The sequence below is a fragment of the Dasypus novemcinctus genome, chromosome 7 (assembly GCF_030445035.2).
Source record: "Dasypus novemcinctus isolate mDasNov1 chromosome 7, mDasNov1.1.hap2, whole genome shotgun sequence".
In the NCBI taxonomy this organism is placed as follows: domain Eukaryota; kingdom Metazoa; phylum Chordata; class Mammalia; order Cingulata; family Dasypodidae; genus Dasypus; species Dasypus novemcinctus.
The window spans coordinates 39,596,766-39,621,680 of NC_080679.1; the positions used below are offsets into that span (position 1 = coordinate 39,596,766).

A 24,915-nucleotide genomic window follows, 5' to 3' on the forward strand; every position below is an offset into this window, starting at 1 on the left:
CACAAAACTGTCTGATTTTTTGCGGGGCTGGGGTGGGGAGAGTGGGGAATAAGGGATAGTTGTGGTTTTGCTGGTTTTAAAAGTCATGACTTCATTGTCATTGTTTTTCAAATTAGTTAATAAAAGGTCTTTTGTTTTAAAGGTAACTTTGAATGGCTTTGTTCTATTTTGCTGGGGTGGATTCTGTAAGTTGTTTTGTGTGGGTATGTGGTTTCTAATTATTAATAGCGTGGGACTTAATCTGTATTTGCATACTTTAAGCAAGGAGAAGTAATCTATGGTTGCTTAAAGTTTTCTTTTTAATTTTTATATATTAGCCTCTTATTGTTTGCTTTTTATTTGAGTAAGTCAAATAAGTCTCTAAGAAAGAACCTTTTTGAACATGGCATTGCTTTGGTGCTTGACTATGTAAATTGCAAGGACTGAGTTCCTTCCCTTAATGAAACCAATAATTGGCAGGGCCATTTAATTATTACCGAATGCATTTTTCATCATGGCGTTTTTTGGGGGGAACCCATAAATGTCTCATGGTTAAGCCCTTCCTTCCTTCCTCCCATGAGATACTTCTGTGTCTCAAACAGGTTCCCAGCATGACTCAAGGATTCAGCCTTGTCCTTTACACAGAACTACCCCCTTTCCTGTGGTTCTTGTGTATATACTCTGTGCCAATCCATGTGCTAAATGTTTCCATTTGTATAATATTTCTATTATTTGCTTAAGAGTGTGATGCTTGGCAATGTTTACAATTTTTAATTCATATATTATTCATTACCCGATTTATACACAAATATAGTCTCAATCTAAAAATTCAAATACTATGGATAAAGCAGATGTCCCCCTAGAACCCAAAACTCAATCTTCTGGCTCACAGTAACTACTATTATTTTTTGTTTCCATTTGCATTTGTATATTAGCATGTAGTATTTTCACTGTTTGTATTCCTATTTTTGCTATTAAACTGTGAGCACCTTAGGTGCAAAATCTAAATTCCAGACAACCTTTCATTTGCACTACCTGGCACAGAGCCTGGCCTAGAAGTTCAAAAAAACATTGATTTAATAAATGAGTTATCTTTGGTTTTCCCTACCCACTTTATGCAGTAAGAAACAGTTCTCTGGTCTATGTGAGGAAAAGGAGCATCTTGGGAATATTTGCGGTGTGAGTGAACCGCAGCTACTGACCAAAGGAGACTCAAATATGTCTTGAAGGGGCTTTCAAGGGCTGTATAGTTCTGGAGCAGGAGTGTGAGTCATATAATATAAGAGTTTACTAAGTCCATAGAGGGAAGCACATTTGGCTCAACTGATAGAGCATCTGCCTACCATATAGGAGGTCCAGGGTTCAAACCCAGAGCCTCCTGACCCATGTAATGAGCTGGCCCACACATAGTGCTGCTGCACACTAGGAGTGCCATGCTACACAGGGGTGTCCCCCGCATAGGGGAGCCCGACGCGTAAGGAGTGCACCCTGTAAGGAGAGCCACTCAGCACGAAAAAAAGTGCAGCCTGCCCAGGAGTGGTGCCACACACACAGAGAGCTGAAACAACAAGATGATTCCTCTTGCTGCTGACAAGAATACAAGTGGACACAGAAGAACACACAGCGAATGGACACAGAGCACAGACAACTGCGGAGGGGGGGGAAGAAGGGGAGATAAATAAATAAATAATAAATCTTTAAAAAAAAAAAAGTCCATAGAGACAGCTGAAGTTAAAGCTAGACACCAGGAAAGAACTCTGCCAGAGGAAGCCGGGGAACTTTCCTCAGGGAGGATGGGAGTTCAGCTGTGGAAAGAGTTCAGCCATGGTCCCAAAGTAGAAAGAGCAAGGTCTAGTGAGACAGTAATGGTGAGTGGCTCTGTGAGTTGGGAAAACAAGTGGGGAAGGCCGGTGGGGTGGGGTGGAGAGTGATGGTGGCAGAAGATAAAGCTGGAAGGGCAGGTCTTGACAAGGTGGTGAAGGGTATGGTAGGACTTGTTGAAGACATTGGCATTTTTCACAGCAGTGAAGTCTCAGAACAGAAACAAATGAGCGCTGTTTAAGTAGGCAATACCCTCCTTGAGACATACATGTCTTTAAAGCTTCCCTTTCTTGCCCTGAAAAACAGTGTTCAATTTATGAAATTCATGTGCACATACACACACATAACTTATCTAATATAAAGTAATACCAACAGTACTGTCAATACATACTAAAATATTTCTCATCACTATTTGACCATATTGTACCTTTATCAGATTTAAAAAAATAAAATTTAGGCTTCAGAATATTTTATAGTGTTCAATTTAATTAGGAAGTTTCTTATGTAAGAACTCAATTTCAGATTTCCCAGGCTGGATTTTAAACTTCTATTTCCAATATTATGCTAATAATTTGACTAATTTTTAGCTGAGAAAAATTTAAGAATTAAAACCATTGCCAATATGTCTGGAGAGACATTCAGTTAACACATGTAGATTAGATCTTTCCATAGAAATTTAAAATAAAAGTTCTTGCAAGCAGGTAGCTTATAACCTCTCTAGGACATTGGAATTAGAGTGTTTCAGTTTTTTTCTCCCTAACTAATTTATACATAAAATACTTTCCCTTAGAAGAACAATTTAAAATTCTAGACCTTAATGTAAACCTTTCTAAAAATAATTAGTCAGGGACTGAACAGCTTTCTAGCTTTCCAACTAAGTCTGTTTTTCATAGGAGGCCATCATTATTTAAAAGTAGTAGGTATAGAGTCCAATGACCTTACTGAAATATTCTCAGTGGAAAAAGTTTACTAAAGTTATCCTAGAGCCAAAAATAGAGAAGAGAGAAGGCAGAATGCAATCCCTAATTGTAGGTTGAAATTTGTAGTTGCTATGTTTTCAAGAATGTAGTTGGTATATCCAAATTCATATGATGTTCTGATTGATGATGGCATTTTAGTGTAATTTTTAAGTTACTTGCTGTTTTGTGTGGCTTTTGCTATTATTCCTTTCTATTTGCAGAGCTATTCCAAAACTGGGTGTAGAAAGCTCAGCCTACAGGGAATTTGTGATGTCAAATATTCACTTTGCATTTATCCACCATCATGTAATCACTTAATAACCTTTTTTCCACTGTGAATGTTCACTTTGGCATTTAGAAACACTACTAGAATTGTCAGTTCCAAACCACTGTTTTCCAAATTTATAAGACACATATTCCCCATGTGTGAGTTCAACCACATTTGAAGCAATTGATATATGGAGAAATATCCTCATCTTTAAAAATTATTTTCATTTGTTCCAAAACACACACATTTTAAAAACTGTAACTTTTCTAAATCAAATTGTCAAATTTTTCAATAATGAAAGAGAAGGATAATGAACAATTTTGTTATTGACAATTTTTCAATGTAAATAACAATATACAAGGACCTCTGGGACAAATATATACCAAATATGCCACCACAATCAAATGTCTATTTGAGTTCAGAATAATTTGTCCTGTGCTTTTACATTTAAGGGGAAAAGAAATAAACACCAAAATAAACGTAAGAAGTATAAAGAATAGCAACTGGGATAATAAATAAGGAACAAAATACAGACTTTTTGTACATAAAAGCTTATCCAATCCTGGTGGGTTTTAATGGAAGAAGTTTAAAGGAAATATTACTACTGCTATGCCAAATTACTCAGTCTTTCCATTATCCATGCTGGGTTTGGAGAAATTTCAAGGATTTTAATGATAGTTTACGTTATTAAATCAGGCAAAATTGGTAGCAATGAAGTTTGGATTCACAAATTAAGAGAATGAGGAAATAGAAGTCAAGAGAACTCAGCCTCATTTCTCTCCCTGACTAGTCGGGCCTTTGGTGGGGTTCCTTTCCCTCTCTAGGCATTAATTTATTCATCTTTAAAATACGTGAGTTGTACTAGAGATGCATAAAGCTCCAATGAGTTCTAACGTTCTGTGATTCCACCATACCTTGAGAACTGAAAATATAATTGCAAGAGACAACAAACATGCTAATTTGGGGTAAAATTACAGCTCATCTGCTATCCAACCCTTGCAGTTCTGTGTATATGTATTTGCATGTTTGCATGTATTTTTTTTTCCAAATCTTTTCATCCCATTTTTGCTCTAATGGCTTAAACATACTCCAATGCTGGTTACCAAATATCTACAATGTTTCTTATTTTCTTGGCTGGCCTGTTGGCCACTCTAAAAATGTCATTATGTACAGATTTGCATATTATCAAGAAAATTGAGACCACTAACATCCTTAATTTCTCACCTCTTCTACATATACATTTATCTATACTTCATGTATCCCCACTACCTACCCTACAATCTTGGCTCAGCCTATTCAGGGCCAAATGCTATAAAACTACACTCTTACTCCCTCTGTGTCTAACACTTTCTTCTTTCTTCATTCACAAATGTCTCTTTTCTCTGTTATAAACATATTTCTGGGTTTCCCATTAATAACATAAAATAGAACAATAACAACTTGTCTTGTCTAGCTACTCATAGCTCTCTTCTGTCATTATTAAGCTCTTCGAAAAATAATCTACATTTCTTTCTACCTCCCATCCCTCCTCAAGTCAATTCATTGTTTCTGCTCTCCTCTCTAACGAAACTCATTCTAGCTAAGGCCACTACTAATGACCACGTCTCAATTTCCTAACTTAGTAAACATCAGGCATCAAACAATCTGCAACCTTGGGATCATTTACTCTTGGAAACTCTTCAATTGCTCCTCTATCTTTAGACAGGAGCTCTTTAGGAGAACAAAGCATCCAGGGCACCACTGAGTCTAAAAGCAACCCAACTTGTTCTCCATTCACCAAGGGGTTAGGAATAATTTCTCTGGTAACTGCAGAGCCAGCTAAAACATACACACACACCCAAATAAACCAGGACACCACTCCTGCCAGCTTCAGTCACTTCCCATATTTGATATTTACTACTCTGGATATCTCCCAGCTTGGCTCCCTGTCTCAATTTCTCTCTCCATCCCAGATCTTCCACCTTGCCTCCTTGAGTCCTCCTATTCTCTCATAACTGACAAAATACCTTTTTGAAAATACTTCTGCCTTTCAGTCTTAATTAAAATGTAGCTCCCCACTAAGAATTCTGCTTTCATTGCAGCCCTCTTTAATGAAGCTTTTCCTTCTCACCTACATCCATGCAGGCCAGAGTTGGAAGGGAGCTCAACTTCCTCCTTATTTCTCATTGTGATGTTCAGGACCTGGTTTCTTTACCCTGATGCTAAAAACTCCTTCACAACTCATGCTGTCCTAGCAGACTTCCCTCTACTCCTGCTTTTTCCTCTCCTCTACTACCTTTGCCATCACTTCCCGTAATACGTGAGGCTCTGGCACATAGCTTATGGCACTCTTCTCTATCCTACCTCAGTCTTACCACCCTTGCTATTTTCTTATTATTTGAAAATAACTGTATTTACTTATTAATCATCTGTCCTTCAGCAATAATGCCCCATGTAAGCAGAGGCCTTGTCTGACTGGTGCACAATGTCTAAACGAGTACCTGGTATAGAGCAAGAGCTCTGTAATTATTTTTGACTGCCTGGAGGAATTTTGGATGAGTTCAATGTTTGAGTTCCTTGACCACTTCTGCAATGGACCTTCATTTCAACTCTACCCACCCAGGTCTATGACTGCACTCTGGAGCTATCATCCAGAGCAGTTCCATCTCTGAAGTCTTACTGAAGCACTCCTCACTGACCACAGTCTCTAATTAGTTTCCTCTTTCTTAGATTTTCTCCCTCAAAAATTCTTTAAACTCATAGGAAACTCCAGAACCCTAAAACCTTCTCCTTGCTTCCCATTTATCAGCTCCTACCAATTGTACTTCCTTCCCTAACTAGCTAAAATATGGTGGCCTATTATTCTTCACTTCACACATCTTTTTCAGTGTGCTCAGCTACTTTTTTGAAAAAAACCCAAGTCCGGATAAATCCATCAACATGTCTTCCTTCTGAAGTAAAATATTAAGATTGCAAAGATGGCTGAAAGGAATCACACAGTTTCTTACTAAAACAGTACCCTCAAAACCGATCAATCTTCAGTGTTTCCACAGTTAACTCTTTTTAACATTGGCAGGCTACCTATTTTAGACCTCTTCTACACTCCACAATGTCTGACACCTCACTTTTTCTCTCATTGCAGATGTCATCATCCACTTCACAGAGAAAAGAGAAGCCATCAGACAAGAACTGTGCCAACTGAGGAGACTGGCATCAACAGTAAGCGACATCTCATCCAATCAGGTGAAGCCTTTAAAAGGAGTGGTGATAATTTCAGCAGTCAGAAAAGAGAATTTCCAACACTACTTCAACCACCCAACTTCTCCTGGAGAATTCATTGAAAACCTTGCTTGGAGTTCCCAGCTTGCAACCTGCCCTACAGAATTTGAACTTGTGCATCCCCACAGTTACATGAGACAATCTTTATAAAAATCTCCTAATATTCACAGATATCACCTGTCAGTTCTGTTTCCCTAGAGAACCCTGAATACTACAGCCTATAATTTACTTTGCTTTTTGACATCAAGAGCACATATCTCAGGAAATCACTAGTGTAAGTAGGATAAGAGACACATGGAGAAAACCTGGACCCATCCTGTAGGTTGGGGTTAAGTCCAGCCAAACACTGTTGAAATGAGCAAATCCTAGTCCACATAAATACACACGATCAAGAAATAAATGTTTACTGTTGATTTTATTATGCAGCATAACTATAGCATTAGCTAACTTATTCACTGAAAATAAAACTGGATCCTCTTTCTCAATCATCCACTAAGTTCAACTAATTAAAGAAAATAAAACTCAAGTCTTAGTTTCCTAAATATTTATTACTTTTATTTCTATTCCCACTGCTAAACCCTTAAGTTTAGGCCCTCGTCATCTCTTATCTGGACTATTGCCAGGGTCTATTAAATATTTTCCTTATTTCTTTTTTAGTTTTTTTTTTTACCCCTTTTCATCTCCCCCACCCCCATTAAGTTCCCACAGCCACTGGAATACTATTACTAGAATAGAAAATGGACTACTTCCCTTCTCTAACCTTTTTAAACTTCCTGAGCATATAAGATAGAATTTATACTCTTTCATACAGAAGGAGTTCTCTATGAGTTGATACCTACCTCCTCTCTAAACTTCATATCTTGCCTTTGTACTCATCCCGCCACACTGATTTGTTTACTGTTTCTTGAACACTGGATGATGCTTCATGTGTCCATAACTCTTCATATGTCAGAAATTCGCTAGGTAACTGACCTTTTCTATTCCCCAAAATTCTTTTTAGTTTTCAGATCCTGTTATGGACATGTTTCCTTTCTGAAACTTTAAGCCATTCCCAAATCCTCAACAGAGATAAGCAATCTTTTCTCTGTGACATTTCTGGACTGTGCTCTTTAGCACAAAGTTACCAAACAAGTATTTAATGAGGTATTTATATGCCTGTCTCCACTTCCACATTATAAAGTTTTTCAAAGGCAGAGATCATGTCTAATTTCTCTTCATATCTTTAGCACAAAACATAGTATCTGTCACAGTTAATCAACATGAATGGAACTGAAATAATCAATTTTGAAATTTGATTTATAAAAAAGTCTTTTTATTTACTCATGAAATTCAGAAATCCACAAACCTGCATCATTTTAGAGTAGTAAAGAATCTTAACTCATTTCTAAAATGACTGATATGTTTGTTTCTAATTTAATTTTATTCATTGAATTTTAGAGATCATGGTATTCAGCAATTCTTTGTAACATAGGAAATCCCAGGGTTGCTTCATTAACACGTTTGTATATGAAGAATCCTAGACCTACTGCTAATTTTTTTAATGAATACTTCCTGAATCCATGGAAAAGTAAACCAAAGCTGAACATGTAGAGAACACATATTTCTTAGAAACAGAGTTCTAAACCACTAAGCACTAACTCCAAGATTTTACATCATTATGAACAATAAATCCTCATCTATCTTTTATAATCTCAACAAGGAAGAGAATGGTCAAAACTTCTCTTGTAGATTACTGTAATTCACCCAGCATAAGAAGAACATCTATTCTGATCATGCTTGCCTTTGCTTTCCTGCATGAATGTATGCATGTACATATGCATATAACAATAAAAAGTTGTGAAAATGGCTATCTAATTAGAAGATTCAAATATGAGACAATACCACGGATGGTGTTAAAAATTGAAATGCATATCTTAATTTAGATAGAGTATACAAGTAAGGAACACTAAAACAACAAAATTTATAAAAAGTCATTTAATAGCTCATTGCTCTTGTATTAAAGGGACTATCCAGGGAAAAGAGAACTAATGAGTCCAGCTTGGGTTACTATGGGTCACCATAAATGATTGCAAGGCAATCTTCTAAAAGGGAAGCAGGATTGTAACTGAGGATTAAGAATGAACAAATAATTATGATTATTAAATCATTATATAGATGTCTTTATATTATAAAATAGCAAAAGATTAATACCTGAAATGACAGAAGCTGGCTAGAGTGATCCCACTCGTTTATAGGTACTCTAGACTGAACCTCACCCTTGTGTATGCTTACTATTGAGATGGTAATTCTACATTGAACTTACCCTTGTGTATTCTTACTATTGGGATGGTAACCACTCCACCCACCTCTGTTTAATATCCTTGTGAAAAACCTTGTAACTGACCTTTGTTCTGGATACCCCTATCCTAAATCCTTGTGACTAGCCCTGGTTTGCTACCCCACACAGTCAGACAGGTTCAGTCCCTTCATGTTTATTAATAAAGGAACCTGTGTTCATCTCCATCCAAATTATTCATTGGCACCCTGAGGTTATAAAATATTAGACTTTCTGCAGATCAGGGAGGCAGTTTTGGGTCATGAGGTCACCGTGTTCCATTGCTTGTGCAATGAATAAAACTGTTGCTCTCACTGAAAAAACAAAGTGACTATCCAATGATCTTACTTTTTTAAGAGCTCTATTCTTTTGCAAAGATTTAGACGTTTCTTGGGCCACATTTGAATACTCTAGATTTGTAATTTACACACAATGTGTTTACATCAGAATGTAAGATATTCCAAGTTAGGAACTTGGATATTAAACTCTCTGTACTTACTCTATATGCATGTACACATGTATACATGCATGCAGAAAAACAAAGGTAAGAATGATCAGATTAGCTGTCCCTTTCATGCTAGCTGAATCACCAGAGTCTACTAGAGAAATTATACCTATTCTGTCCCTTTCAGCTGAGATTACAAAAGATAAACAAGAGGGAAGCGGACTTGGCTCAATGGATAGAGCGTCCGCCTACCACACGGGAGGTAGAACCTCCTTGACCCATGTGGAGCTGGCCCACGCGCAGAGCTGATACGCACAAGGAGTGCCGTGCCACGCAGGGATGTCCCCCAAGTACGGGAGCCCCATGCAACAGGAGTGTGCCCATTAGGAGAGCCACCCAGCATGAAAGAAAGTTCAGCCTGCTTAGGAGTGGCACCGCACACACCGAGAGCTGATGCAGCAAGATGATGTAACAAAAAGAGACACAGATTCCCAGTGCTGCTGACAAGAATAGAAGTGCACACAGAAGAACATACAGCAAATGGACACAGAGAGCAGATAGCTGGGGGGGGGGGGGGGCAGTGGCAGGGGAGAGAAATTTTAAAAAATCTTTATAAAACAAAACAAAAATAAACAAAAGATAAATAAGGATTTAATGGATTTCTTGACATGTGTGCATGTGTTCTAACTAGAAGCAGAGGAAAGGATTTTATCTTACTTCTATGATCCTCTCAGTTCCTGGCACTGAGGTGTTAGGTAGGTGCTAATGGAACATGACCTGGACAAAAGTCTGGGCTCTGCCATACAACATCAGGGTTCATATGATAACCCCAATTATGACCAATTGAGAGACCAAGTACTTAAATGCTCTGAGCCTCAGTTTCTTCATCAGTAAAATGCATATGATACCAGCCATATTTGATGGCTGCCAGGCACCTCACAGAGAGATGGTCCCTAGATTGTTAATGAGTACTTGCTCATTAATTGATAAACTTGTCTCAGAAAACTGCCAACCATTACTTTTACAGACTTGCCTGTTTTACAGCTATATAGACAGGTGTTTGAGAATATAAGATATTAAAATAGAAAGAGGAAAGCTTTTTAGTCCATTTTGCTAATTAATATGTCAGGGCTCATAAAGAAGAACTCATCGGCTTTCTCCAGTACTGCATCATCTTAAAAAGCTGGGTCAGCAAAGATCTCTGCAGACTGTCAATACATATTAAAACCGTTCCAAGCCGTAAATCAAAACAAAAAAGAAGAGACAGTAAAAAAAAAAAAAAAAGGTAACATTTATAAGCCCTTTCTGTCTGAATGCAGAGGAGCATTAAACTATTGGTTTAGGTATCTGTTCAGGACATAGAAAGCAGTAAGAAAAGATTCTTCTTAGGCACTTTATGACTCTGAGCATAACCAAAATTAAAGCAGAGCTTTTTAAAAAGCCATGCCAAATTTGATGTCATTTTCTATGGACACTAATGTCCACTGGGATATTAAAGTCATTTTTTACAATGAGTTTTATCATTTAAAACATACATTTTGCTGCTTTTCTTCTGCATTGCCAGGATTTGAATTTTGTCAGAATTCAATTAGTGAAGCAGTTAGGAAAAGATGTTAAAAACCTTTCTGATTTTCCACTACTCTCTGAAACTTGTGATTTTACTTGAAGGAACTAAACAAAAGGTATATGTTCTAACTTCTTTCACATTCCATAGACATAAATACCACTAGTACATGGAAGAGGAGCCTACAAGATTGGAATCAGGAGACTCACCTTGCCATCTTCCTGGCCAAGGTAGTAAGACACAATGCACAGCCAGGGGAGCCCCTGAAATAGGTCATTAGAGGAACCCCAAGAATACTGGATTGATTTCGGAAGGAGAAAGAAGAACTCTACATTTTGGGCTAAAAAGTTATATTTATCTTATCTGTATCTTTGAGTCAATCCATGCTCTGAGGAATCAGTCACTTAAAGATTGAGCCAAGGAAAAGGAACCAGAATTATTGTCACACATTTGGGAGGTACCCAAGCCAGACCAGCTAATGGAACTTGGCACAAAATAGCTCTCTACACACCAAGTAGCTGACTCAGAAGAAATTTTAGCTTGGGTGAATTTATTAAAATGTTGAATATCATCCTTAATAAGAGGATGGATGATACATTTAGGTCAGCACATACAATTTAATTTGTTTTAACTTCCTGATGGTGTTTGGATAGAATGAAAGCTGTCCACTTTTCTGTAATGACAGAGAGATAGAGGGAGAAACTCCTCCTAGTAAAAGAGATGTTAAATTTTTACCTAACTATTCTGGAGAAAGGGTGTGGAGAAGGGAAAAGGATAGTGCAACAAAAAGTAGTGAGGTCCTTTTTAACAGTGGTGAGACAAGTATGGTCATAGAACATTTTGAATTAAAACTCAGACTAGTAAGTTGTTCAGTTGCCATCAATTTCCTATAGCAGATTGAGACTGTAGTTATATATTTGGCAAAATTTTAAAATAATTTTGTAGCTTTAAGAGGTTTCTAGAATCAAAAGATCTTAATCCTCTGCTACCACCACCAGTACCACCATCAACAACAAAACCTGATGAGAAATTTCTCTATATAAATTCACCACTTAAAAGAAGTTGCTTTTTTAGGTGAGGGATGGGTTCTTGAGGGCCATTATAATTCAAGACTAATTTTCCAAAAGAAATAAAAGTAAACTATAGGGAGAAGGTATAGTCTTAGAGGGCATAAATTTATAACCTTAGTAGCATATTTTCCTTAAATGTAGCTTTACATTTTCTCAGAACTGTCTGACATTTTACAGGATGCTTTCATTGAAATTAACTATAGAGTATATAATTTTAGGTGATTGTGTTTAGCTAAATTCTTTATAGTGTTTTAAAGCAAGCCACTTTTACTCCAAAGTTGTCAAGTTTCTAGTTGTTTTTCAGCATTTGCTCTGGCTCTACAGACACACAATGAAAAACCTGATGATGTTAAGAGAGAATATAAAAATATTTAAAAATATAATGATAGTGAAGGTTGAAATAACAGCACTATAGTAACCAAAATCTTCTTTAAAACATCGGATATATTTTAACAAAAATTTATGTGATACAGAGATGGATGGTACTATTTCTATCTACCAGCTAAATTGGAGTTAACAATTAACCTGTCTGCCAACTTTGAAATTATGCTATTTTTAATTTTTTTTTAAATTTGGAAAATTATTTCAAGTTTTGTGCTGAGTAATTTTATTAATTTTTTTCTATCACACTCTAAAAAAAACTCAAATTTACCTAAACTATTATAGCAACATATTAAGATGACAATGTTCTTGCTTAAAAAGTATGACAGTAATTTTTAGTCATTGCCTAAGAAATAATTTGTGTGAAAATTGACTAAAATTAGAAAAAATATTTTATTTCTTGGAAAAGCCAGGAAGTTTATTTGTTGATTTTCAAAAATCAAATTTACAGACATCCTTTAAAAAAAACTCAACTTTTACCTTGATGCTTATCCCAGTACATTAAAAGGCTTTATTTAATCTTCATGTGTTAATGTGTGTAAGAGAATTACAAAGAGTATCATGCATTTAAGGTGAAAATAATATATTGTCCTTGGGATTCCTTGGTCATGAGAACTTCCTTCTGAGACTCCTAAAAAGATTTCCAGTAGCAGAGAATTTAATGCAAAAGGATGATGGGAACAAGCAGTATGCAGCAATTTATCACTCCCCCAGAAATCTTTTATTTCACAGTGATCTAACCTCTTGGGCTTTTTATTAGGAGAAGCAGGAAGAAAAAAAATCTAAGAGTTGTGAACCAGCCCTTCCCTGCTGTTACCACTAGAGAATCTGGAGAAAGAAGAAAAAAAAAATCATAATCTTGCCCTGGAACATGATGGAGGTAATGAGGCATCAGGGCCACTTACTGCTACAAACATAATTGGCACATAAGCACAGGAGACGCTTGGTGATGGGAAAGACTTCTTTGTTTCAGAAACAGAGGGACGCCAACAAATCGCAACACTACTATTGTTTGGAGTGGCAATTCTAAGAATAAAATAGTTATTTTCTTCCAAAATAATGCACCCCTAGAGGAAAGGAATTACTGCAATATTTAATAGCTTAGCAGCTTTAAGTGTTTTCTACTAATGTGAAGAAATGATGATGAAGGAAGGGCAAAGGAATTAAAAGCAGGCTACTTGGCATGGAAGGAAAAGCTTGGATTTTAGGACAGAGCACACCTCACAAATAAGAGATAAAGACCCGGCAGGCCCTTAACGTTCCTCTTGGGCTATCTAGAATACCTCTCGGGAGCTCATTCAAGAATATAAATAAAGACAATCCGGTCAGCTCTGGAACAATCCCTGCTGATGATATGTAAAACAACACTATTCATTTTTGAGGAGAAAGAAATGAAAAAATCTTCCTCATTCTGGAAACTTTGCCTTGCTGCTTTAATGTGAAAGTCATCACAGGAAAGAACTTAGAACTTTCCTGCATTTTCTTTATAATTTTTCTTGTTCTAAGTTGGCAAACAGGTTTAAAATTTTTGGTATCATCATTCTTTTTTTGGAAAACTATATTCTTTCCACTCAAACATTTTGAGTCAGCATACATTATACCACTAGATACTCAGCCAAGCAATAATTCATCTTTGTGGAAGTCAGAGACATCTTATGTATTAATTAGCCTTTCAGGGATGAGTGGATGGATATGGGTTCCAACAGCTACTCAGACACAGGCAGTGATTTCCAGGAAGGGAAATGTAAAGTTATAAGGAATTTCTTACCCGATTTATGTCCAGCCAATGAATGGACTTTGCTTTCATCTGGCACTAAGGAAAAGAAATAAAAGAAACAAGGATCAGGCCTGCTTGTAAATCTGCCATTTTTTTTGAGCAAAAAATTAGTATAGGCTCATAATAAGTTAAATCTTTTACTGACAAAGGTTGGAGATTTCCCTACCCCCAATCTACCTGGAGCCTATTATTTTGATCATAGGATATTTTAAATACAGCTAGGAAGAAAAATATGCTTATTAGCCTTCTATGAATAAAAGCCCATTTTCTTTTAATTTTTATTGTGTTCCATTCTTTTAACTAGGTGGTTGTTTCTATGTCCACAAAATGCAAAACTAAACTTATGGTTTTGGAGATGAATAATATATGATAAAACTTTGAGCTCACCAGCAATGTATATAACCAATACTCAAAGATTGAATTTCTGTATCTAACAGGTAATAAGTTTACACTTCATTCTGAAACAATTATAAAACTGGACAAAATGTATGAACCAGTGATATTCAACACATTAGAAATCAGACAATGACCGAGAGTGACTACTGATTGCCCAGCCTACTCTTTATAGAAAGTTCCCAGGTTTCCCAGGGAGGGGAAACCCAAGCAGAGCATGGTGGTATCCCTAGCTTAAGGGCAGGGACTGGGTATCCAGGGCCACCAAGGCACATAGCATTTTAGGATAGAGTACCAGAGAGGAGAGCGCCATGCAGAATTCTTTCTGAGATCCACAGAGGCTCCTTTCATATACCCATCTGAATACTGACGAACACATCCATGTGAGGAAACAACCCATAGCCTGGGAAAAAAACTCCCAAAGTGGAAAGGAAACACTACATGTCTACAATTTTCCTATCATCAGTCGTTTATATATCTTGTTAGACTTTTCTTTGCATTTCCAATTTGGGGGTTAATCAGTCAGTATTTATTACACTCCAATTGTGGACCATGTTCTGTCTTTCCTAGGTTTCAAAAATCTTACGGTGAAATCTACAATAAGAGCAGCAAAATACTGGAAAATGATAATAATAAGAGCAGCTAGTATTTACTGAGTACGTGTAATATACAAGTTCTGTCCTATGGAATTTATATCCCATAAATTGTTGAATCCTGATAATGACCTAGAAAGATAAGTATCATCATCTTTACTTTACATATAAAGAAACTGAGGTACACGAAGTAGAGGAGCCACAACTTAAAACTGGCAATCTTCACTACTCCATTATACTTGTGACAATGGTTATAGGAGAGTTTCCAAGACATTTTCAGGGTATCAGTAGCATGAGTTATATAAGGAAACACATGAATACACATATGTGAGAAAACTATTTTTATTTGATTATGCCCTATTAGTAGAAATCTCTCTGTAATAACCAATATTGCACGTGTTTGTTGTGATTTTGTTCCACATGTTCAGAAATCTACAATTCTAGTTGGTTCAAGTTAAAATATTCATTTCCATTTTATGAGGGGTAGGGTGTGCGGGGGGTTGTCTGAGTTAGAATCCTGGCTTGGACACTTACTACCTTGGTGCATTGGGGCAAGTTACTCTCCGTGCCTCAGTCTCTTCAAATATAAAATAATATCACTTACACCATAGGGTTGTGGGGAAGATTACATGTGTACACATACGTAAGGTACTTAGATCCTTTAGTACATACTTAATAAATATTAGCTATTATCGTCATTAATGAAAAATTAAGTAAAGAATAACATGATGGCTAATAATGGGAAAGGTGTGGGTTTTGGTCCCAGAACTACCAAGCAATTTATTGAGCCCCTTTTAGACTTAGTTTCCACATGTACAAAATGGGGACTTAAAAAAAGTACACAGGGAGTTGTGGGAACTAAATGAGAAAATGCAAAAAGCACTTTGTACAGTGCCAGGCATATACTTCTCAATTAATAAATGTAAGTGTGAGAGCAACAAAATGGTTGATTTTATGATGGCAGTGGTGTTTATGAAGTAACTTGCTTATTAGGATTATAAAGGAGGAGAGGGAGAATATAACTGAGAGCATTCTATGCTTCAGGAAGGGCATCAAGTACTTTTTTTTAAATATACTTTTTAATTTTTTTAAAAAAGAAATTTAGATTAAACTGAGTACTTCTTTGCATATGTTATCTCATGGACTCATCATCTGACACTCCCAGGCAGGATTACCATCCAGTTTACCTGGCTCCTGATTTATATTGTAATGGAAGAAAAGTTCACTTCTAAAGGAAATACAGTATAGTCTTACTGTGGGGAGCCATTCTGAAAAACAGATTCATACAATGGTATGTTTTTGTTTTGTTTTGTCCACCTTATAATTTTTTTTAACAGACATAAATTATCTCACAAACATGAAGCCAATTTAAATATTTCATATTTGTCAGTTACATTCATCTTAGTATGGTACCTTCTAACTTATTCTTCCTTGTAGGAATAATTATCATTATTTTAATCGACAATTTGAAATTCTTTTGAACACTAACATGAACTATTTTTAAACATAGTGTAGAAAATCCAAGTGGGTGACAGGAATAAAAATTAGGGGTCTTTCTCAAAAATATTCACTGACACAAATGCCTCTCTTCAGAAAAGAAGATAAATGAATAATCATAATAGGAAAGGGAGGAGACAATAATGACTTAATAGAACACATTTTATGTAAAAGGTTAAAATGGGAATGGTCATTGTTTAAATACATGCTTAGTGCTGAAAAGAAATTTAAATAACAGCAGCCAAATAAGAAAATGAGGTGAAATTACATATACTGCCAAGTTTTTCCTTTTTAATGACAAGTGTCATAATTAATACCCAACTTCCTTTTCAACTCATTTTACCTTAGAGCTACTGTTAAGTTCTCTCTCGGGGTTGGAGTTTAAGTCTAGTAGTTTCACAGCATAATATTTAGATAGCACAGCAATTGGCATTGTGGTAATATGAATAAGACATGGGTAATGTTCTAAACAAAGGGCTCATTTACAAGAGATTGAAAAATGAATTGAGCATGATGTGGGAAAGGTCTTCTGTTCTAAAACAGCAAATTACCAAAAGCAACAAATAAGAGAGTGTTGATGGAGCAAGAACCTAAGTTTCTTGTGGTTCTGTCACTTAAAAAAAAAAAAAATTTTTTTTAAATGTTTTTAGAACCTATCACATTGCCTTTCTTATCCCTTAGTTTTACCCTAGGACTAGTACTACTTGTTCTTAATTATCTTAAAGGGATATTACATTAATGGAAGAGAGATCAGTGAAGTGTTTGAGTTCTTCTGAAGATGCAATTCACAGACATTTTTATTGCAACTGTTATTAAATACTTAGAGGGCACCAAGGATATACCTTGAGATCTTTCTAGATTTATTTAAATAATAGGATTTGTATACTAACCTCAAACATTCTGGTATTCAGCACAAGAGCGATGGACAGTATTTGATTTTATTACGGTAAGGTGCTAAATAAAGAAGACATTCTTTGTCTTGGATGCTTGCTGATTTCTTGGTGTTCCCTCTGATTCAGGAAGACTTGTTTGAGAAACACAGTACCAAGATGGCCTGTGTTTCTAGTTATCTAGGTGCAAGTCTTTGAAGCTAATTTGAAATTCTCAACACTGATGACATCTTTTTAAAAATAGTATGGATAAAGGTACAGTGTCTTCTGACTTAATTTCAACCCAATTTTCACTGTTGGAATTGAGAGAAACCATAAAGAAAGAAAACATGGCGTGTGTATGTGGGAATCTATGTAAAATATGGTGTTCTGAGAACCTGTTAGTGGCAAACACTAAAGTGCATATACTATTTACATCAAATGGCTTCCCACTAGGATACATTTATATTAATATAGTGATCACTTAAGATGTTTTATCCTTTTGTCAAGCCTTCTTACACACTTCAAAGCATTTTCACTGGGGAAAAACAATCTCTTTGTTTATTGATAGCATTCGATACACATTCTATAACATAAGTGACTATTAGGGACTGCATTCACTTAATAACAATTTGCAGAACAGTGGCATATTTGGTGAGTTAATGGGCCCCATATGCTCTTCTTATGCTGACAGAAGATGGTATATTGCTAACATGCACAAATACCTTCAGATAAAAATTGCCAACAGCTACAGTTATTCTTTTTGAGAATGCCGACACTATGTCACAAATGGGGAATATGCAAATGCGCCCCAATTCTCACTATTTCATATTGAGATACTTGGATGCAAAGCAGCACTAAAATATGATGCAATGCTTGCCTTTTACAAAGACGACTCCATTACATGTAATTTTTGACTTCCATATCTTTGACATAATAAAGAGTAAAATTTTGAAATTAATGTTAGACAATAAAAATGCATCTTCTAATGAGACCATAAATACTTGTCTTTGGATCATTTTCTAGGAAACTAAATATCATATAATTCTGTAATGGTTAATAAACTTGTTTCTAAGAGCTGTTACTTCAGAAATGTAAAAAAAATGATGTAGTTGCCAATATTAAGAATCAATTTTCTTCTCTTTAGCAGATCAATTTCTGTGCCACTGACTGATTTCCAGAATTTCTAAGGAATGTAGACTGTTTCATGTTGTAAATTTAGTTCTCTCCTTGGCAACTGTGAACCACTATTGCACTAACTGGTAGTGTTTTCTTATATCCATGCCTTTTTGACCTACTCTTTCCTCTTAGAGAGACTTTCAGTTTTCATCACTGTGATATTTTATATGTTGAAAAATCCTTCCATCTCTTTAGCAATAGCAACAACAACAAAAACAAGGCTTTTGATGAGAAAGGAACTAGAGAATTAGTACAATATAAGGATTTGAATGCTCATCTCACCATCTCTTTTAGTAAGCTTTCCCCTAAAGCCCTGCTCCTCCCTGTATGTCTTGCTGCTCTGACAATAAACTAATTATTAGAACTCAGCAGCTGACATTTCCTTCTAATATCATAGTGCATTTCCCAGCCAGGATGACATAGGGTAAAAATGAGTAGTCCATTCCCATTGCCATTACTCAATTATTCATGTATTCACACATTTTAAAAATCCCCTCTCTTTTTCCATTAGACTTAGGGGATCTCAAATCCTACACTAAGAAAACCAACTAAAGTTTTATATGTTACTATATTATTGTCTTAAGCTCATTAAAGACTATTGGAAAAAATAATGCCTTCATAAATTCATTAATTCATTTGTTCAGCCATCTACCCAATAAATGCTGTCTTTCTCAAAAAAAGTCAGAAACTCAATCCTGAGCTCTAAGAATAAGTTAAAAATAACATACCCGACAGACTATCTGCCTTTGCCTTTACTGATTTTCTTTATTTTCTTCCAACTCATTAATTTCTGCTCTGATTTTTACTTCCTGTCTTATATTTAATTTGGATTGAAATTACTCTTTCTTTTTTCTTAAAATGACAGCTGAGGTCATTGATTTGAGACCTTTCTTCTTTTTCTAATATAGTTTAGTGCTATAATTTATCCTTACTGGCATCACACACATTTTGATATGTAGTGGTTCCATTTTTATTCAGTTCAAAATACTTTATAACTTTCCTTTTGGTTTCTTCTTTTATCTGTGGGTCATTAAGACATACACTATTTTCCAAATATTTATGGATTTGCCAGAGATCTTTCTGTTAGTGATTTCCAATTTTATTCAACTGTGATGAAAGAACACACTTCGTGTAAATGAATCCTTCTAAACTGTTTAAGACTTGGTTTATATAATCCAGAATATGGTCTATTGTGTTAAATGTTAAAAGTGCACTTGCAAATAATCTGTATTCTTCTGTTGTTGGGTGGAGTGTTCTCTAAATGTCTATTAGGTTGTTAGTTGATAGAGTTGTTCAAGTCTTCTCTAGTCTTACTGATTTTCTGTCTGCTTGCTCTATCAATTACTGAGAGTGTTGAAATCTTCAACCATAACTTAAGATTTGTGTATTTCTCCTTGTCATACTATAAGGTTTTGTCTCATATATTGAAGCTCCTAGATGAGCAAGGACAGAAATGGACCACTGTTCACATGGTGTCAGAGCAAGGGAAAAGGGGGGAAAAGATAAATCAAAGTGGCATCATAGAGAATTTGATTGAACATGGGAATAAAGCAGCAGAAGGAATCAGATGAATCGAAAGCATTTGTTCTGTCTGAGAGAGATGCCTCTAATAGAAAAGAAAAATAAAGTAGAAGGAAAAATGGTACGTAGTCAATAGTATAGATATAGTAGAAGCAGCATAGAGTAACCTGGGACTCACATCTCACTTTTTCATCCTACTCCCCCAGCTTTTTAATGCAATCTAAGATAGGATTAACTTTTTTGGCAACCCGACTGGGATAATGCTGGCTTGTCAAGTATGCAGTCAGTGAAAACCCCTGAAGTCTTTTTTGTATAACTACTGTTGAACCACATCTTCTTCATCCAAGTAATACTTAGGGAGGGCCAATAACGTGTCCGACACCAAGCTAAGTACTTGGATTGTGGAAGGGAGCAAGACAGCCATGATCCTTGTACCAGCAGAGTTGATATCACACAAGTCATCACAAATAAATTGTGGCAAGTGTTAATAAACTCTCCTGGTCGAAGCTACCTTCATCTCTCACCTTGACAGATGTAATAACCCCTGACTGATCTCTGGGATTCTGCGTTTACTCCTTATAGTCTATTTTCCACACAGAAGCCATGCTTCTAAAACAAACCAAAAAAAAAAAAAAAAATCTTAATCACACCTGTCCTTTACTCAAAACCTCCCCATCACATACAGAATAAAATCCAAAAAATCACTGTGACCCTCAAGCCCGGCCTGGGCTGTTCCCTGGTGGCCTCTCCAGCCTCATCCTGCATAATGCTCCCCTTGCTCCCTGAATTTCACCCCCTCTGACCTCACTGTAGTTCCTCAAAAGTGCCAGCATCCCCTCCTCAGGGCTTTGGAACATGCACTTTGCTCTGCTTCTAATGCTATTCTTCCAGAAAACAGTATAGCTCACTCTCCTAGCTCTTCATTTACGTTTCCATAAATGTCACCTTATCTGAGAGGCCCTCCCTGGCCAATCTATCTAAAGTAGAGGCCCTCAACCCTGGCTCTCCATCACACTCTATCTCCTCGTCTTGCTTCATTTTTCTTCATAGTACTTATCACTGCCTGATATTATCCCCAATTAGAATGTGAACTTCATCTGCACTTGAGCTTTATTTTTTTTTTTTAACATTTTTTGGTCTTTATTTTTTTAATGTTACATTAAAAAAAATATGAGGTACCCATATACCCCCCACCCCCACACCCCACTCCTCCCCCCCAACAACAACCTCCTCCATCATCATGAGACATTCATTGCACTTGGTGAATACATTTCTGAGCACTGCCGCACCTCATGGTCAATGGTCCACACCATAGCCCACACTCTCCCACAGTCCACCCAGTGGGCCATGGGAGGACATACAATGTCCGGTAACTGTCCCTGCAGCATTACCCAGGACAACTCCAACCCCTGAAAATGCCCCCACATCTCATCTCTTCCTCCCACTCCCTACCCCCAGCAGCCACCATGGCCACTTTCTCCACACCAATGTCACATTTTCTTCCATTACTAATCATAGTTGTTCATGAATAGAATATCAGTTAGTCTACTCTAATCCATACTCTATTCCTCCATCCTGTGGACCTTAGAATGGTTGTGTCCACTCCACATCTATATCAAGAGGGGGCTTAGATTCCACAAGGACGCTGGATGCAACTCTCCTGCTGAAGAACGTCAACCACCACACCAGGGAGCCAAGAGTGCCTACAACTTGAGCTTTATTTTGTTCACTGCTTTATCCTCAGGGCTTAGAACAATGCCTAGCACTAGCAGGTGCTCAATAAATACTTATTGAATGAAAAAAGGATGGTCAAGGAAATACATAATAAGGAGACCAAAGACATTCCATACAGCTGAGTGTTTGATATAAGGGAAGTGTGATGAGAAAGGAAGGGCCAGTCACAGAGGACCCTGAAAACCACTTTAGTGAATTTTGTCTATATCCTCAGAGCACTAAAAAGCAATTAAGGGACTTTCAGAGAAAAAGTGACATAATCAGATATGTTTTCAAAAGATCACCCAGGCTGCAGTGTGGAAATGAATTGAATGTAAGACAGGAGGCAGTAGCTTTTTACTGAAACCAAGTAAGGAATGTACATTTATCCCTATTAAATTTAATCTTCTGAATTGCAGCTCATCAGTTCTCTCTGTTGAGATCTTTTTGAATCCTGATTCAATCATTCAATGTATTAGTGGTTAACCCATCAAGCTGTATGTCACCTATTGGAGCAGTCTGAGATGATTTATGAATTCCAAAAAGAGGGATTAGGTTTGTATACTGGTCTGTTCCTCTGGGTGTGGCACCCTTTTATTTTATTAGATTCACCTCAGATTCTTTGATTAAATTATGTTAAGATTAGGGCTCTGATTCAGCCACATCAGTTGGGTGTAACTCAGGGTTGAGTCCCCACCCCCTTGGTGGGCTATATAAGCAGACACTCATTCAAGAAGACACACAAAGAAGCTATTACACAGAAGATATGGAAGAGGAGAGAACTTGGTCATTTTGGTCCTGCCATGTGGCAGAATAACGAAGTCTCAAACAGCTAAAGCCCCAGGAAGAGAGAAGAGCCCTATGTCAGTCTACACATGAAATCAAAAGAAGCTGGGCCCACGGAGCCCAAAAGGAAGGAGGAAGGCTAAACCCTTGCAGAGGCCACCTGCCATCTTGCTTAAACATGTGGCAACAGATTTTGGTGAGGAAGTAACCTTGAGTTGGACTTTTTAGGGCCTAGTAACTGTAAGCTCCTACCACAAATAAATGACCTTTATAAAAGCCAACAGCTTTTTGGTATTTTGCATCAGCACTCCTTTGGCTGACTAATGCAGAATTTGGTACCAGGAGAGAAGAGTCATGCTTTTGCAATTAGCAAAAATGCTGGAATGGTTTTATAAACAAGTAAGGGAAATTTTTTGGAGGAATTGTGAGATGCTTGAGACAAAAGGCCTAGATTGCTTTAAAGAGACTTTTGGTAAAAATATGGGGCCTAAAGTTATTTCTGATAAAGCCTTAGAAGGAAATGATGAAACTATTATTGGAGATTGGAGGAAAGGCGATCCATGTTTTAAAGTTGCAGAGAACTTAGCATGATTGACCCCTGATGTATTAGTCATTCAAAGGAGTGCTGATGCAAAATACCAGAAATCTGTTGGATTTTTTAAAGGGTATTTATGTGGATTGGGAAGCTTAGAGTTACCAGGCCATAAAGCATAAATTACTTCCCTCACCAAAGTCTGTTGCCACGTTTTGGAGCAAGATGACTGCCGAAGTGCCTTCCTCTTCCTCTTAAGGCTCTGTGGTCCAAGTTTCTTCCAATATCAGCTGTAGGCTGGAATAAGTCTTGTCTCTCTCCCCAGGCTTGTTTCTCTCCAGGCTCAGCTGCTCTATTCTCTCCCTTGTGTTTACTTCCCAGCTTCTAGCTCAAAATTCCAACCTCCCTTCTCTGTGGTGTGGTGTCTCTGTGAGTCCCTGCCCCCCTTGGTGGGCAGGGACTCAATGTCCTAATGACATGGCCCAATAAAAGTCCTAATCATTATTCAATCAAGTAAAAGTGAAACTTCTGAATCCAATGTAATCTAATATGCCCAGAGGGACAGAGCATTTCGCCAATATAATCCAATATTTATTTTGGAATTTATAAACAATATCAAACTGGTACCCATGACTTTACATGGAAGACAATTTGAAAGTTATGAGCTGGGACATTTAGCCAAGGAGATTTCCAAACTAAATGTAGAAAATGCAGCCTGGCTTCTCCTTGCATCTTAAGGCAAAATGTTAGAGGAAAGCGATAAGCTGATAATGGAACTGTTGGGCACAAAGAAACCAGAAACTGATTTCAGAAATTCCAAGCTTCTGAATCTGGAAATAAAGTCCCCAGATGATAGTGCCCATTTGAGGAATTAACTAAACTTGGAACTTGTAAGGCAGGATTGAAGATGCAATTATCCAGGAAAGACTTGTGGAAAGTCTTACTGTTGATGGCTTGGACCCTTGCTTCCTACACACTAAACCAACAAATTTTTTGCAACGGCTGTATGAACAAAACCACTGTTAGCCTGGACTGAAAGGGACATGGAGGGGCGAGATGGAAGGGAAAACAGCTTTAAGAAGAAAACCATGGAAGCTAAGGTCTAGAATTAAGATATCTCCTTGGGCCTATGTGTAGAGAGTGTGAGTTTGCCCTGGCATTTAAAGAGGGTAGATGTTCCAGTCAGATGTTCAGGGACAGTTTTGCCACCTCAGGCTACAGAGAGGGTGGAGCACATTACCCAAGAGTTGGAGAGAATGAGGTCTACACCTCATTGCTCTGAGAGGGGTGGGCCTGTCCTCCATAGATTAGGGAAGGCCAGGTCACCATCTCACTATTCTGAGATGGTTGGGCCTGTATGCCAGAGATTAGGGAGAATGTTGCTGTCACTACACTGTGCTAAGGGAGTTGAGACTGTACCCTAGAGATTGGAGAAAGAGTGGCCATCACCCCAATATTCTTGGAGGGTGAGGTCTGGAGCTCAGTCATCACCCAGATGATTGATGAGGGTAAAACCAAGAAAATGGTCACTGGGCAAGCCTGTGGAAAGGGTGGGCCCCCATGAGGCCCCAGGGAGAAGAAACCATCATCTTAAGAATGACTCTCAGGGCAGTGAATGTGGCTCAAGCTATTGAGCACCTCCTTCCCACATGAGAGGTTCTGGGTTCAGTTCCCACTGCCTCCTAGAAATGAAGACAAATAACAAGCAAAACAAATGATAAAGCCAGTTCAGGGGAGCCAATATGGCTCAGTGGTTGAGTGTGGGCTTCCCACTTATGAGGTCTTGGGTTCAATCTCCAGCCCTGGTACATAAAAAAACAAAAAAAGACTCTCAGACTTTGAAATCTAAAGGAGTTGCCCTGCAGGTTTTCAGGACTTTTGGGGACCTGTGATACATATTTCCCTCCCTTATTCTCCTTATGGTAATACAAATGTTTATCTTATGCCTGTCCCTTTGTATGCTGGAAGCAGATAACTTCTTTTGTAAGTTTCACAG

General features: G+C 37.2%; 1 protein-coding gene across 6 annotated transcripts in view; it reads right to left on the reverse strand.

Moving 5' to 3' along the window:
* PARD3B (par-3 family cell polarity regulator beta) overlaps positions 1-24,915 on the reverse strand; it is a 1,119,500-nt gene that overhangs the window by 371,597 nt on the left and 722,988 nt on the right. For 5 of the 6 annotated variants that reach the window (XM_058300305.2, XM_058300307.2, XM_004453623.5 and 2 more), the window contains exon 16: positions 13,828-13,872. The exons of the other annotated variant lie outside the window; for it this stretch is intronic. In XM_058300305.2, coding sequence (XP_058156288.1) covers positions 13,828-13,872 — 45 coding nt within the window. The remainder of the gene's footprint in view (positions 1-13,827; positions 13,873-24,915) is intronic. 6 annotated transcript variants of the gene reach the window in all.